A 17,440-nucleotide genomic window follows, 5' to 3' on the forward strand; every position below is an offset into this window, starting at 1 on the left:
ACATGCCTGTCTGGCTGGTTTCCTCTGAACTTGACCCCATTTTCATGGTTGAGACATTAGTCAATGTTAAGTTTCCTTGATTTTGTCTGTTATCAGATACTATAAGCAATAGCTCAACTATATTAGGTTTATGGAATGATTGTGTGATGTACATGTTGTCTGGCAGGGTTCTCTGACCTTATTTTTATGGTTCATTGGTCAATGTTCAATCTTTAAACCCGCTTCATGTCCGGTGCATTACTTTTGTTCCGTAAAACTTACGTTAACCAAACTTGGTAGGCAAATGTATCATGGGCTGGGGTGTGTCGTATACCAAAGTTTGGTCACTCTGACCTTGACTTTGAACCCTGATAGTAAAACCTTGTCTAATTCTTGTTCGGTGGATAACTTTTGTAACGTAAAACTTAGGATTACCAAACTTGGTACGCAGTTTCATCATGGGCTGGGGTGTGTCATATACCAAGTTAGGTCACTCTGACCTTGACTTTGACCCCTATGATAATAATACCTTGTCCAATTTGTGTCCGGTGCATTACTTTTGTTCCATAAAACTTAGGTTAACCAAACTTGGTATGCAGTTGCATCATGAGATGGGGATATGTCACATACTAAAGTCAGGTCACTCTGACCCCTATGATTGTAAACCCTTATCCAATTCATATCTTTTGTACTGTAAAACTTAGGTTAACCAAATTTGGTATGCAGTTGCATCATGGGCTTTGGGTGTGTCATACACCAGTCATATCACTCTGAACTTGACCTTTGACCCCTATGATAGTAAATCCTTATCCAATTCATGTCCGGCTCATATCTTTTGTATTGTAAAACTTGAGGATACCGGTAACCAAACTTTATATGCAGTTGCATCATGGGCTTGGGTTCTGTTATTTACCAAATTCAGGTCACTCTGACCCCTATTATAGGTAACCTTGACTGATTTGTGTACAGCTTATAATGTTTGTACCACAGAGCTTAGGTTGACCAAACTTGTATGCTGATACATCATACCACAGGGTGTCATATACCAAATTCAGGTCACTCTGACCTTGAATTTGACCTTGTTCACTCTTGTGATATACTGTTGAATCATTATTGTTTGTAGGACCACTTGTACCACTTTTCCTGGATTTCTTTGGTAAAGGTAACCGCCAAATTTAAATGCTTAATGAAGCATAAATATCTATTGTATGCAGACTTTGGCAAACCACAAAATCAAATATTCTCGAAAATACATGTACTAGTTTTTCTCAATCCACTAAAATTGGTACCGACAAAAATAAATGCATCCACAGTTGTCCACCTTGACAGTAAAAATAAACTACAATTTCAATGTTTTCAATATTTTATATTATTTATATAAATATGCACAAAATAAATATCAAATGTGAAGACATTTTGTATAAAAAAAATTCTTAAATAACATTTGTTGAATTGTAAAATCTTAAAAACACATTCAAGATTTGTAAAATCACATTGTCTTTTATCATGGTTTCTGGTGTTAAACAGTTTACTATAAGATCATTCTTGATTCATCCGCTACCCCCTAATGTCCCCCTTGTCTTATTCCACTGTCAAATCAATGATTTAGAAAAAGTAATGTCAAGATCTGAAGACAAAAAAACATGGCTACAGAAAAACAAACATTGGTATCGAAGGTTGTAATGTTTGAAAAGGGAGTAAATCAGACTGAATCATAAAATATGATTTCAATTCAAAATTTTTGGAATGAAAGTAATTGCATTCTGAAATTTTTTAGAACTGTTACTTAATCAGGGAATATGTAAATAATTTTGGATTATAAAAGGGTACATGTTAGATCTACTGAAGAAATAACATGTCAGTGTTTTACCCTGAAGGATAAGAAATAGTAACTTAACAAATAGATATCCCCAATTTTTTTGAAAAATCTGGACCTTTATTTAGAGTTATCAGATGAAAAAGTTATAAAATTAACGGTTCAAAAGACAATTTTCATGCTATCGTAATTAATTGAGCAGAGGAAGTAACTAAAAAGATTAGACAGACTGCCTGCTAATGGTATCCTAACAAAGAAAATTTCACACAATCCATCATCTGGAAAGATAATTAATAAATTTAAAGCCTGTAGAAGTAAGGCAAATTGTAAAATACATATCACATTATATTTTAATTAGCAGTAAACTGTTTTGTGCAAAAGATCAAGTTACTTCCCCTGTTTATAAATTTTGTAAGGGAGGCAACTTTGGTTATGGGAGATTATATTGGCAATACTCTTGCCACAATATACTGTTTTTGAGACAATGGCATTTCATAACAGTTGTACTGGTTAGATATCAATTCTTGTATTAGGTAAGATTACATTGGAAGAAAGGTACACTGATATTTACTTCTTAAAAAAAAACACAACAAAAAACCCAACAAACTTGAGCAGCAGTAACAAAAAGGAATTCATTAACAAGTAGAATTTGAACAAACACTAATTTAACAAAATCTATATATGGTTAAACAGTTTAGAAACAAGAAAAAGATAAACATGATTAAATACTAATAACAAGATATGGATTTCATGATCGGAGTAAACAATTTTTTTATAAAAATATTTTATTGCATTTCCATATAATTGTTGTTTATGCAACTAAAAAAAGTCGACTTTTTTCATCTTTTTGTACATTTTATCATCTTTCCTTGACTATGGGAAGACTGAGCACACAAACACAGAAACACATTATGCATATTTTTAATGGGAGATAACCCCAGCTTTCACAGACAGAAATATTGCAGACCTAAGTAAGAAAATTACCAGTAAATAAAAACTATTTTCAAAAATATATTACACAGAAAACATAGAAAGAATTAAAATAAAGTTAACAAAAATATCAGATTCTTTCAGTTTTTTTTAATTATATAAGAATATCAGCTTTATTTTACACATACCTTAAGGACTGTATCTAATTAATGTTTGAAGAATGAATATGAAGAAATTAAAATAATGAACTTTACTGATTTTGTGTCATGGGTGGATACCTCATATCCTTTGTTTTTCTGTTTATGCTTATATTCAGCTGGAAAAACTTAATCCTCCCATCATAAGTTTATCTATTAATTTTAGTAAAGTCATTTTAATGAAATGAATATGGTTTTGTAAGACTTTAATACAAAAATGATTTTACATAATGAGAGATTGTCTTTGGTTCCAATTTGTCCATCAACTAATAAAAGGATCTGAGTAAAACTTAATAAAGAACATTAAGGTGGTACATAACACTACAGGGAGATAAGTGTAAAAATCAGCTGAATGTTTTAATCATTTTCTATTGTTAAGGAAATATTAAGCTTCTCAATGATCAACATCAGTGTTTGTCAAACTGCTATACATCCAACGAAATTTTTCTGGTAAAGTGTGTAGTTCAAGTTCTTTGAATTTTTTATATTTTTGTCAAAGGGTTAAAGTAAATTTTTTGTCAAAATTTTATGAAAATTAAACGAGCCAAATTAATTTTAGTCAAGGTGTTTGGTACCACCTTAAACGTATAGTGACTAGCTAAGAAACCTCAAATGACTGGTTTTTTACCACTAACATAAAAATACTTTCATTTTGTTTTACGAACAGAGTGTAATCACTAAATGGGTATGCATATGAATTACTGTATGATACATGTATTTAATGTCTAAGTAAATGCTCTCATAAAAATATTTCATTTCAAGACCTGCTTGAAGTACAAGTGCTTAAAATTGAAGAAGTGATAGTTTAAGACCTAATGCCCAAAAATAAAATGGTTGATGATATAAAGTTGAAAAAATGAGACTCATTAGTAATAGATCATAACTAAAGTATACGTCTTAATAAAAATCCTAATTTGGTTGATAGAAAAAAATTGATGGCTAATTTTATCGGCCTTTTGCTTTTTTGAAACTGGCAGAGAGTGATTAAAACTTTATATGACAGATCTTAAAACTTGTCTGACTCAAAGATGATTTATATCTGATATGGGAAAAATGAATCAAAATAATAAAATATTTCAAAAGATATTTGTCAGAAAGCATCATCAAACTTTACCCCATTGAAACAATATAACAGAAATATTCAGTAAGGTGTAATCAATCAGAAGATCTTACTTCTTAAGGAAAAAAAATGGAATTTTATCTTTATAAGCAGAAAATCATGCTAGGCATGTTGTGAAAAAAACAGTGATTTTATGACCATTTATAATTGTATTCAAACTGTCTGTGTTATAAAATATAAACTGAATCAATTTCTAATATAAATACAGTGAAAGGAGACCCCACATTTTAGGACTAATGTGACCAGTAAAAATGTTAGACATTTTGACTATGTTTGAATTTATTGTCAATTTGTTTCTCAATTGTACCTAAACCTCTATATGCACTTTTAACTGGACAACCAATACTATAAATTTAATCTTGAGATCTGATAAAAATTTATTTGCAATTAGACATATTTTCTATCTCTTTTTTTTCATTGAATTTCTACCAAACTTTATCGCATACGACTAACCTGTAACATTCAAGTCAATACCAGGCAAACATTTGGTTGGAAAACATGATTGAGAAACTTTTAATATACAGTAAATATAATTGCTGAGGATTTGTCATTTGTCATATTATTGGTAAACAATTTAGACCATGTCTATCAGGTATTGACTCCAATGATACAGGTCGACAGTATTGCCATGTTTATATTAAATATGACTAAATTTTACCCTTTCAAAATTACATTATTGCTAACTTATGGTTCTGTTTAAGTATACTATATACTGCAGACAAATAAAAGTTGACGTCTCGACTTATTGGCTCATATTTATAAAAGATGATTGCCAAATTTCCTTCCGATTCAACAACTACCAGATTTGACCACAATTGTCATGCTATTGAACACAAAACATGCAGCTAACAGAGTTAAGATCAAATTAGCCATATAAATACTGTTCCAAAATACACTTATTTATGTTTCTTTGTTTCAACATGTCCATTGGTGGCTGGTTTGTCATTAGATATATGACCATTGGCCTCTGAAGATTTAACTGTTCCATTTGATTCTTTCTTGGAAGCCTAAAAATAAAATACAAGGTTTTTTTTTACAAAAAAGTTTAAGACAATATTAAATTGAAATGTGAAGATGAAAATAAAAAAATAAACAACATTTTAGTGTTTATTCTAATTTACTTCCATCAAGTTTTAGAATTCATTCAGATCGCATGCAATAACACTTCTGGTATATAATTATGTAGGAATCATGTTGATTTGGAGATAGGATACAATACTAAACAAGATGAGCAAAATATTTTTACATGTTGAAATTGCCCTTTTAGAATATAAAGGACTGTCTGTTATTTCTATTTTCATTGAAAATAATGTAATGTAATTGGTGAATTTCCATTGTTTTAATAGGATGCTGTAAACCAATCACTTTTTCATATACCCTATGAAAATATTACCCAGAATGCATTGATTCTGAAGCGATTAATTTATTTCTCTGAATAGATATCTAGTATTCACATTTTTTTTTACGTCAGCATATCTTATAAGTTGTGTTCTTATCATAATCATGATAGTTAATATTACTGTTATTTGTTGAACTTTTTTTGTTGTACTCTCAGTAAAAACAAAAAATTGATATAGCTTTGACAAATGTTTGATATAACATTTCTTTCCTTGTATTAAACATCTATTTATTTCAATACCGATTCCGATATATATCCATTCTATTTATTAGTTTCAATACTTTTATAAAATACAAAAATTAAAGGAAATATAATCTGGAATTCTAACCCCTTGTAAGAAAAAGATCGAAGACAAAAACAAACAAAAACTTTACCTTTCTTCTTACTGATTTGATATATGCATGGAAATAAAAGTTGAGAAACAGGCACAGAATGGTGAACGCATAGAAAACTAGAGCCCACTGCATCCACATTGGAAATTCACATTGCATGAAGAGTGACTGGGCAGCATGTGTAATTCCTACCACAAATTGGATCTAAATTAAAGAAAACAATTATAAATACAAATAATATTATTACCTTTGACCTTGCTGGCCTCTTTATATAGGTCTGGATATAAAAGTTGAGGAACAGTGCTATTATAGTTGCACCGTAACAAAAGCCTGCATACTGCATCCATTTTGGGAAGTCACAATCGAAGTAAAGACTTTGAAGGGTGTAAATCATGCCTACATAGAATTGGGTCTAGAAAGAGAAATATAATAAAATGTACACTTACAATTTGAACATTTTTTCCTGCTTCATGCAAAATATTATAGAATTGCCATGCTTAATATAAAAATTTAGGAAGGTGCAACTGATTTTGAAACTATATGCAAAACATGTTGAAAGTAAAAGCTTCAATAGTTTTAGTTTAATTAAATTAAAGATTCTGTTTTCAAATTTTTTAAAAAAATTTCAAAGTTTAATTATTTAAAAAGCTTTTCTATGATAAAATATTTTTTGATTAAAAAAGTTCTATACAATCTTGCAATTTCTTTTTATTTCATATCACAAAATGATGTGTTAGCCAATGAAAACTGTTAAATGTGCTGTCTCAATGTATATCATGTGTGAAAAGATTGGGAAGTAGAGTAAGAGTACATGAGAATTGGAAATCAAAGTATGTGATCATAATTGTATACTGACAGTAACTGTTCAATCTATGTGTATTGACTTTCTTCACAAATTAATATAATTAAACTTTCATATACAGGGAAAATTTTTTACACTCTTCAACAAATTTAGAGAGCTATGTGAATCAAAAATTTCTCGAAATGAGAACTTAAAATTAAACAGCATTTTCTTTTATTGTAGTAATGTAAGTTGACCTTAAAAATCTGCTATAAATTTAAATCTAAATGAAAACTAACTGAAAAGTCTAATAAATTGTCAGTTTTAAAACAGGTCTTAATTCTCATTCTTCATCTGAACTTTTAATAATCACTTTAGCCCATATACAGCCAATGTCTGCTAGTGTTCTAAGAATGAAACTAATTTTGATCATAGTGCAACATCTACAAAAGTTATCATGTCAATTTTTTGCTATATTGTATTTGTGAAAGTTGTTGGTAAAGGAAGATGGCGATCAATCTAACTGTACAAAGATTATAAGATAATAAAGACATTTTAATCTTCTTAAGTCTAACAAGGTAGTATTACATTTCTGCATATACCAAGTTTTCACAAATAGAAAAAGTTCTATAGATGGATGCTAAATTCAGACAAGTCAGAGAATATATAACATAAGGACTTCAAGTGATTTGTTAAGTTTTCCAAAAGGTTATGAAACTGAGTAAACTAAAAAAGTCTAAAGATAGTTTTCTTATAGTTTAAACAAATCAAAAACAGTCTCTTTTTGTCACATATAAAAAAACAAAAAGAATAAATCAGTTTTACTATTCATAAGAACTATAATTTATGCTAAGCATTACAAAACACTGTACCATGACTTTCAGTTACCATTTTGTCTTACTAATATTAGTTTGCAAGGCAAGGAGAAAAACTGTATAATTAAATTACTTTTAAAATCATTCCAGCAAATTAATTCTTTTACATTCTCTTCTGAATCTGAATATGGTTAAAGGACCATGTGAATTCAGATTTTAATGAAAAATACACTAACCACAAGCAAAGTTAACAAGTTAATCATTATTTATAAAGATTTTATCAATAACAACAATAATTTAGGTCAAAAGGTTTTTATATTTGATTTTTAATGAAATCACTTGAATAAATCAAACTACAGTGTTTTAAACAATCTCTGTTGGACAGGTTTTTTTATGAATATATATTTCTGTACTAAAGTCTCTTTTGTGTATATTTCTGTGCAACATGAAAACAAAAAATTCCGGTAATATTTAGTAAAAATACATGCACCTTGAAAGTACATATATAAACGGTTTGCAATTCTTTAAATTCATATTGTGTAATTCATTGTGTCAAAAGCCGCAAATGATATGGCATCACAAAGTAAAATGATGTCACTAAAAAAGATTTTTGTTTTTATTCTTAAAATAGTTAAGGTGAATCTTTTTGAATTTTAACGTTTTAATAAGTACAAAAATATATATTTTGTCATCGAAAATCCGTTTCTACTGTAAGTGGGAAAAGCAGTTACAAAGAGCACAACTTTCAGATACATACCAATTGCATCATTGTTAAATATCTTTTCCACCATAAATATTTCTGCATGTGTGGTCCAAGGGCAGATAATCCATAATAACCATACATAACAACATGTATGAAAGAGTTGATCATTGCACCAAAGAAAGCTGAAAAAAAAACAAAGTGAAATACTTGAAAAAGGTGTTCTTTTAATGGAAAGATGGAAGTCTTGAAATTAAATCAATGAATACCTTTCGATGAAATATTTATTGCATTTTATGGAAGGGTTCTCTGCAAACGTTTGTGTTTTAATGAGGTTGTAAAATAGAATAGTGTTAGAGTGTTAGACATGGCTTTCCACAAAAGCAGATAAAATATTATCAACTTTAAACCATCATTTTGCACAATTTCAATTTCAATGTTAAAGATAAATAAATGGAGAATGTGTTTATGGGAAACAGATGATGCCCCCTTGCATATAACATTATAAAAGGACATAACTGGAAAACTGTAAAAGTGACCCCACCCAAATTCAAACTTGATCTGAGTTTTGTGGTAACAAGCATTGTGTATAAGTTTCATAACATTTGGTTGAGGCAAACTTAAGTTAGATAACAGAAATCTAGCGGTGGGGGCATGAAAATAAGATTTTACAGGGTGAGAAATTTGCAGTAGACTGAAAGCCGCCAACACCTATCAAAACTTGCTATTATCTATCATAAAATTATTTTCTATTGAGGTATTGTATATATTTTTTTTATTATAAAACTAAAAATATATGAATATCTTAAAACACATGAAATACTCACATTGTCCACCAGCTACCCATTTAACTCCAATCCACCATAGGGGAAACATTGAAGCGTGATGATATACATGTAAGAAACTAACTTGGTTATTTTTCTTACGTAATACAAAAAATATAGTATCTAGCATTTCTAAACACTTTGAGAAATAAAACCACCATAATGCCTTGGCTATCTGAAATGAAAAATAGACATTAAAATTTTACTTCTGGTTTGGCTGTTACCAAAAACATAGTTAGTGCTAAAATTATTGTGTTGTTTACCTAAATCTAAAGACGTTAAAAAGACACATCAAATGATGTTAGTTTAAAATATCAATGTTACATATGCATCTTATAAATTTCATGGTTATAATAATTACTTTTTTAACATTATGCACTCGTTCAGTACCAATTTTTTTGGAGAGTTATAACAGTGAACAAAAGTATCTAGCACTTCTAGCAAAAACCTTTTACTAAGAGCGACTACAAATTTTATGTTCATACAGCATATATTGAAAATTTCAAAGTATTGACTAACAGGAAGTAGGTGTACATCAGATCCGAAAAGTTCTCACATGATACAACTCATCACTGTCAAACTGCTGACAAAATATGGAATAATTCTGTTTAGTGGTTCCTGAGAAAAATGTGACAGAAATATTTGTTGGACAAACTTAAAAACAGATGGACAAGGTAAATGGATAGCTCCAATTTCTAGAGTGCTATATAACATAATACATGTTCCATTTATATTTTCTTTGTCGTAATAAATGATTGACACATCAGAAAAAACAAACATCAGTGATACTCAAGGAGACTTTGTGATAGGGTGACGAGACAGCACTTTATAAAGCACATTTGTGAGGGGTATGCATGTAAATACAAGGAGACTGTGTGATAGGTGGGGAGACAGCACTTGATAAAGCTCATTTGTGAGGGGGTATGTATGTAAATACAAATAATTAAAAAAACATATACTATTATGACTAAAGTCAGTGTAATTTTTACTCAGTTGGTCATTTACAGTACTACTTTTTCTTATATTAAATTAAATGCTTAAAAACTTACTTGTAATTCATTTTCATCGTCTGTGTAAACAACTTTTTGACATGAATAGTTATACCCTGCTTTTGTTGTGTAATAAGAAACCTGTCAAAAGTAAAATTAAAAAACTTTAACATTAGAGCCAATTCAATTATACAAATAAATGGAGAATGTGTCCATGGGACACAGATGATGCCATCCGCTTGCATATACTGTAAACCAACTAATTTTCGCGAGTGATTTATTTTTGCGACTTTCGCGAGTAGAAAAATAACGCAAAAATCGTCGCAAATATGTAAAACTTGGATCTTTCCTTATTAAACTACATCAAGTAAATTAGAAAATCACGAAATTAAATTGCCGCGAAGTGGACTAGAAAGTGTTAAAGGCGAAATAAAGTATCCGCGAAAATAAGTTGGTTTACAGTAACTTTATAAAGGGACATAACTCCAAAATGGTAAAAGTGACACCACCCAAACTCGAACTTGATCTGAGTTTTGTGGAAATAAGCATTATGTGTAATTTTCATAACTTTTGGTTTGAGGCAAACTAAAATTAGAGAATGGAAACCAATTTAGGAACGTATGGACGGACAAGGGTAAATTGTAATGCCCCCTTCGTTGAGGGGGGGCATAAAAATGCTTATAGTTATTAGCAAAGTTTGTCATTAGAAAACCCAATTACAAGTATGTTATAATCTTTAAAAAGAAACAAAAACATTTAATACAGTAAACAATAGTTTTTAGAAACCATTCTAAACTTTCTCTTGCTTAGCTAAGATATATATGCAGGCTAGGTCCTAAGCTCTAATTATTTGTCAGGAATTGAAAAAAACTAAACTTTGTTATACCAGAACTGTACACTTACAAGTTAGTGTTATTGTACATGTGATTTTGGGATAAGAAAACCCTCCTACCAACCTTCAGTGCTATTGAATTGGTTTACCATGAGAAAAAAATGAAAAAAATGAGTTTTGATTGGTTACAACATTGATTTGAGATATTTATGTTATTCTTTTTTTATTTATTAAGCTCACAATTACCATCTCTATATTTTTGAAATGACTTACCTGAGTAAATATATGTAAATTTAATATCACAAGAGCTATGTTGTAGTAAAATAAATAATTTCCTAATTTGACTGGTTCTCGTTTTTCCATAAATTTCATTCCAGCTAAAACTATTACTATGTATGCTATTGTTGTTACTAATGTAGGAACAATACTTTGCATCAGGAACCAGTCTTTTACTCTGGGATCTGCAATAGAAAGAAAACAAAAAAATTAATTCAGTGTTATTTATTGTTACAAAAACTTAATTAGAACTTCAAAAATCCAAATTAACATAGACTAAAACCATCAGAGCTGCAGATAAAACCCTACCTTTTTGGGGGGAAGGGGGCGGGTTAATGTGCATATTGTAAATAGTGGCTAAGAAAATGAGCAGTATTAATTTAAAAATCTACAAGATTTGAATTTCTATGATCATTTTATTAAACAATATTACAAACATAGTAACATTTAAAAAATGTGGTGTGATTGAATATGAGTCAACTACAACAAAGGACCAAAGGACCAAAGGAACAGAATATGAATACATTTATACAGATATATCAATGTGCACGACAATTATAAATATGAATATCTACAGCCGACCTTTAATATACATGCTTAAATATTGGGCAAATCAAATGGCTAAACAAACAATTGGTGTCTTTTTTATTGTTTATCTTTTAATTTAAAAAAAAATAATTGTAAGGCAAGCTAGACTAATTACTGATATTTTTTATGAATAATTTATTTGTCACGATATTATTGTTGGTTTGACTTTCAAATGTTATCAAGCCTTCAGGGTATATCATTGAGCAATTCAAATACCAATATTCAATTCATTAATATTGGAGGATTTTTTTTAATCATCTATGCAATGGAAGACAAACTTAAACATTAGACAATTTTGAGACTAAGCATATTGTATATAGTCAACTATCCTGTCTAATCCCGTACAAAATATGTAGTAGGATTCCTACTAGATTATAGTAGGAATCTGCCTTGAATGATCATGGAATCTAAGATTCCTGCTACTTCTTTAAAAGTTAAAAACTGTATGTTAGTTGTCTGTTGGTTATTCTTGTTGTATGATTGCTGTCTCATACATGTCATATGTGTAAACATATCCTATTTTTTAATCACATTAATCTTAAATTTTAGCTTCAGCTTTCAAACTGATCAAATTACAATCACAAATAATCACACTGTCTTATTTAGCTTAACATAACTTAAATTTGTGTAAAGATAAAAAGGCCATACAAAAAAGTTTTTTTTATGTATGTCCAAAGTCAAATGAAAGTTAAAAGCCTTTTACTTTATGAAGCTAGTTATAGAATTTCTTTAGTTCACACAAAACTATTCAAACATTTCTTTACAGTAAATTTTAAACAAGGAAAATTTGAACCTAAAATTTGTTTAGTTTATTTGGCCTTGTATGTAAAGCCAGGAAATAAATTAAATATTACAAAATGTTAAGAGGAAGACATAGACATAAGTTTTGGGTATTCTATTTCCTCTCGTTATCAGTAGTATCCTTGTAAATAACCAAGTACAATTAAAATACTACACATATTGTTGAGTTTAAACTTTGATTCACATGATATACACATGTATACTATGACTGACGTGTTTGACAATGTATATAATTTACATTTTAGATAAAAGGGTATTTGCAATTTTCGTTATGCAAATACTGAAATAGAGAAAAAATGAAATACTACACTCTGTTTATGTCAATTATGACCTTATTTTAAAATAATGCTATGGTTTAATTTTCTAGCTAGAAGACAATTTTCTCTCTTATTACTCAAATTTAAAAACAGCTTAGAAATATGAAACAAATTATGTTTATATATATATTCAATAGCCATCTGGTACAAATCAATTTTAATTAATTTATGAATGAATGATAGAAGCATTTATGAAAATAAATTATTCATCATGTTCATTATGAGATGAGATTGAATACTTTATTAAACATGTTAAAATTTCACACACAAAAAATGTTCTCTGATATCATTGTAGAATGAACAGTCAATTACAGACTGAGTTTCAGTTTCCGTCACTTGTACATGTATCAGCACAAAATCTAAAACATATGTTGTTGCATTAAAATCAAAACTTACCTGATATTGACAGAGCCCAGTCATAAAATTCTGATACTTCATAATATTTATCCTTTATTATATCCATGTTTCTTTATTTAACCTCTGAAATAAAAACAAATCATTTATACATTGCCATAAAAAAAAACACCAGTAATAGTTCAATCTTGAGAAAGTTGAATAACAAGAAATATACATCACCCAATTTCTATAAATATATAATTAATGTCTCACTAGTGAAGCTAGAGGCCAAATATTAAAATATATCTAACTGTACTATGTGAAATATCTGCCTCTGAACATAAGCAAACAACAATCTATCTTACTTTACATGCAACTATCATAGCACAATTGTTCATTTATTTTAACCGTAAATCATTATATTCAATCTGACTGAGCACATCACAATGCACAAAACAGTTTTTGTTGAAATATACAGCTTTTAAATAAAGAAAAATCAATATAAAAATGCATTCATAAATACAATGCAAAGTTTTCTACTTGCCCTAGAATCTGACAGCTCTTTGAAATAGTATACTAATACTACATCAAAATAATAAATTATATATATGAATGGATTCCCACTTATTACTACCCTTTATTGATTGCCATGGCATGAGTAAATAAATTCAGTTTAAATTACCTTCACTCAAATATAGGTCTTTCCAGTTCTGTGCATCTAGGTTAATTAAGTCAATATATGTAGTTGATCTTTTATTACTTTAAAAAAAATAAAAAATCAATCACAGTTTTAAGACTGTAGAACGAGTTGACACAAGCGAAACCTTGTTTTGATGTGTTGTAGCAACAGCTAGAATTGTCTTGATTTAGCAATTAGTTTGTTTGGGTTATTTAAATCCCAATACAATGAGGTTCTTAACTCAGAAGGGATTGACCTTTAACTATCTAATAGACCATTATATATGTAGACCATACTGATCTTTACCTTTTCATTAATGAAATTTAATACCTTGTTAATTATGTAATAGCTATAGTTTAAAAATTAAATAAAATTTGCAAGATTGTACATTTCATCTTTTTTATATACTTAAATTTGCTTACCTGTTTCTTTTAATCTAATTAATTGAATTATGTAATTTTACAGATTATTGGATGATTGTATACAGGTACATGTAGTTCATCACGGTAAAAACATAACTTCACATTTTTTTTTTATGTATACTCAACACCTCCTTTTAAAATGTTTATTCATCAATTTAAAGCTATGTAGCATGTATAGATTTAAAAAAATAAATAAAAGAAACTAAAAAAAAATTGACATCAATATACCATATCAAGAACATGCCAGTTACTGAACCACAACTGATAAAATGTCCTTGTTCAACCTTGTATAAATTAAAATCCCAAGCCATTACAAACTATTGATTAACTTTACCTATTATCATTTTTTCAGGTACAAAATATGTATATCTTGATAATGCTACAAAGCATTGTCCTGTACTGTACAAAGAAAATTTGGAACAAAGGGACAACAAATTGATGTGTTTTTGTTATTGTCTAAGTCTGCATGACAGCATGTACGGTATATAAACTCAATATAGATACCAGGACTAAAATTTTGTATGCCAGACACGTGTATCGTCTACAAAAGACTCACCAGTGATGCTCGAATCAATAACATTCATAAAGGGCCAAATAATGTATGAAGTTGAAAAATTCCTAAAGGTTTTTCTAAATACAGCTAAGGTAATCTATTCCTGGGATAGAAAATCTTAAAGCATTTAGAAAAATTCAAAGTTTTGTAAATTGTGAGTTAATTTATAATTATGACCAAATCAATGATAATTCGATCATGCCAACACAGAAGTCTGCTGGTGATATGTTTCTTTAAATGTGTAGAATTGGCATAAGCCTGTTGGATTATGAGTGACAAAAGAAAATTTTAACATACTCTTTTAGCCAAAACACTTGACAAATAAATTCAGTTCATTCTGTCATTATCGATAAAGTGGCACTTGAGTGTCATAAATAAATAACTCCTATCATGTGGGACTGTTTGAATATCAATGTATGTGTGGTATACATGTACATATATACCTATATATCAATCTTTACCCTGTCCTAACATGATGTACATTTAAAAATTACCAAATGGTCCCTTTCTCCCAGTACACATATAAAGGTCTAATAAAGTTGCAAAAATTATAACATTTTATTCTGATTGGATACAAAATATCTTATAGAAAGGCAGGGGGAATATTAATCCAAAGTGTTTTAGGAGATTGTTGTATAGCCAGTAAAAACCAATGTCACACTGATAAAATAAATCCAACAATTTTTTGTATGAATCTTTGATGCTATCCATGATTAATGATTAGCCCAATGACAGACATAATATCATTCCTCTAATTATATTGCTAATTTCAAAAATGTAATACTAGTCCTAACTAGTCTTCACACTGACCAATATCATACCTCTTAACACTTGAAATGGTTTTATGAGACATATGGTCAAACAGAACCTTAATAGGAAGTAAAACATTTCCAAACACTGTAGGTCAACATGATACATTGTATATATAATTAGACATATCCTAGTGTCATGTCTACCCCAGCTTGATGCTCATTGATATGGATTTTTCAAGTCAGTCATCATCATGGCTATGTCAGACCAACTTCCCATTGCCAACAGTTTACAAAATTACATATAGCTTTGATCATGTTGATGGTCCTTTAAGAAAATTGATGATCATCGCTTATCATTTCTATTGCAAAATTTGCCCATATTTTTGTGGTTAGAGGACAGACAAGACCAACATGTTTACATAATGTACATTATATATATATATATAAACAAGTCTAAATTGAAAACAACATTCAAACCTTATGATGATTGTGTTGGTTAAAAACCACAATATTTATACGTGTGCATGCAAAACAAATTTCTTAGTAGAGGGTCTAAATACAGCACAAACAACATTTTCCAAAAGACCAAAAAAGTGAAAAAGTATATTTTAACAAAACGCATTTGACTAGCAGGACGAAAACAACGGATGTTCATAAACCCTGCTGACTGCCATTGGCGATTGCCAAAAAAACGGATCACCAGATATAACAAAATGGATCTTAACTATTGATTTAATACCAAACAGAAAACAATAAACTTGCGGAAAAGATGATATACCGCAAACAAAAGGTGCAAAAACTAGTACACCATATATATCCGGATTTCGAACAAATAATGTCTCTTCAGTGATGTTAGGAATCGAAACGGTATTTGGAAGGCCATATAATTTACCTCAATTTAGGATAGACTCTTGAATTTTGAAGAGTCGAAATAGGATGAACGAATCATATAAACCTGAAGGCAAATATAATACAAGCCCAAGCGAAAAATATAAACAAGTCTAAATTGAAAACAACGTTCAAACCTATGATTGTAGAGGGGTCTAAATACAGCACATACAACATTTTCCAAAAGACATATATATAAGTACATCTGAACCAGCGACAACTCTACAACAGATCTATATATATATAAGTATTTTTTTGGTTTTGAGACAATGCATGGTTGTTCTCTTTATAATGCAATTCTACAGTTCCAAATGAAATATGGTAAAATCAACAATTATAAATGGAGTGGACAACATAAAAAAATCTTGGACCTTTCATGACGACACAGATAAAGCTCTACGAAAACACAGTCAGTGACAGTATAAAGCCAAATTTTTTACAGTCAAAGCATTTTCCCTGTGCAAAAAGCACTGTCACAGTATATATTATTCTTCCTGGTTCAAGGCATCAAAATTATTTGGATTAGGTTTAGCCAAACATTTATCTCTTTATAATAAACTCACAACTATCAGAGAAGATGGCATCACATATTCATAATTGGGGTTACCCTTGATAGCTTTATGCAGTGATCTTAACAATACCTGCAGATCAGAAGGTTTTACAAGTTAAGGGACTTATAAATAGGTTACTTTTTCACCTTGCACCCAAACCAGTACAAAGTTCATCCCTTAAGTAAACAAAACATTATATCTGCTGTCAATTATAAATATTTATTACTGACACATAATAAAGCAAATTCAATTTGCCTAATCAGCAATCATGCGTCTGAGCAACGTTAATTATGATTACAAGTCACTGAAATGATCAAACGTGCAGACGCCAGTTTTCCGGGTGTTGTCTACCACGGGGATGGTCAGAGCTTATAAAAATACTTTACGAATTAGTATAGAATCTAAAAAATATGTAAAATAATATAAAATGTACCTTCTATGTTGTAAACAAATGTCAGGAAACCGGGTAACGTGCATGGACCACAGCATGTGTTGCTATAAACAACTAGAAACAAATATACCGGTGAAAGCACCTGCTAGCCAATGAAATCACGGTTTGCTTA

The 17,440-nt window shown here is 29.6% G+C and overlaps 1 protein-coding gene across 3 annotated transcripts; it reads right to left on the reverse strand.

Annotated features, from left to right (window-relative positions):
• Positions 1–1,324: 1,324 nt before the first annotated feature.
• LOC127706440 (elongation of very long chain fatty acids protein 4-like) lies at positions 1,325–17,415 on the reverse strand. 3 transcript variants are annotated; one of them, XM_052211075.1, is made up of 8 exons: positions 17,311–17,415; positions 13,093–13,176; positions 10,988–11,175; positions 9,943–10,023; positions 8,897–9,068; positions 8,127–8,254; positions 5,816–5,977; positions 1,325–5,049 (listed from the first exon to the last, which is right to left on the reverse strand). In XM_052211075.1, the coding sequence occupies exons 2-8, from the start codon at positions 13,157–13,159 to the stop codon at positions 4,939–4,941; spliced, it is 909 nt and encodes a 302-aa protein (XP_052067035.1). In that variant the 5' UTR covers positions 13,160–13,176; positions 17,311–17,415; the 3' UTR covers positions 1,325–4,938. The 3 variants fall into 3 exon arrangements, with proteins under 3 accessions (XP_052067035.1, XP_052067033.1, XP_052067034.1); XM_052211073.1 differs by lacking the exon at positions 5,816–5,977 and adding an exon at positions 6,021–6,185; XM_052211074.1 differs by lacking the exons at positions 5,816–5,977; positions 17,311–17,415 and adding exons at positions 6,021–6,185; positions 13,715–13,759.
• Between the last annotated feature and the right edge of the window lie 25 nt (positions 17,416–17,440).

Source organism: Mytilus californianus, unplaced genomic scaffold (genome assembly GCF_021869535.1).
Source record: "Mytilus californianus isolate M0D057914Y unplaced genomic scaffold, xbMytCali1.0.p SCAF_6, whole genome shotgun sequence".
In the NCBI taxonomy this organism is placed as follows: Eukaryota; Metazoa; Mollusca; class Bivalvia; order Mytilida; family Mytilidae; genus Mytilus; species Mytilus californianus.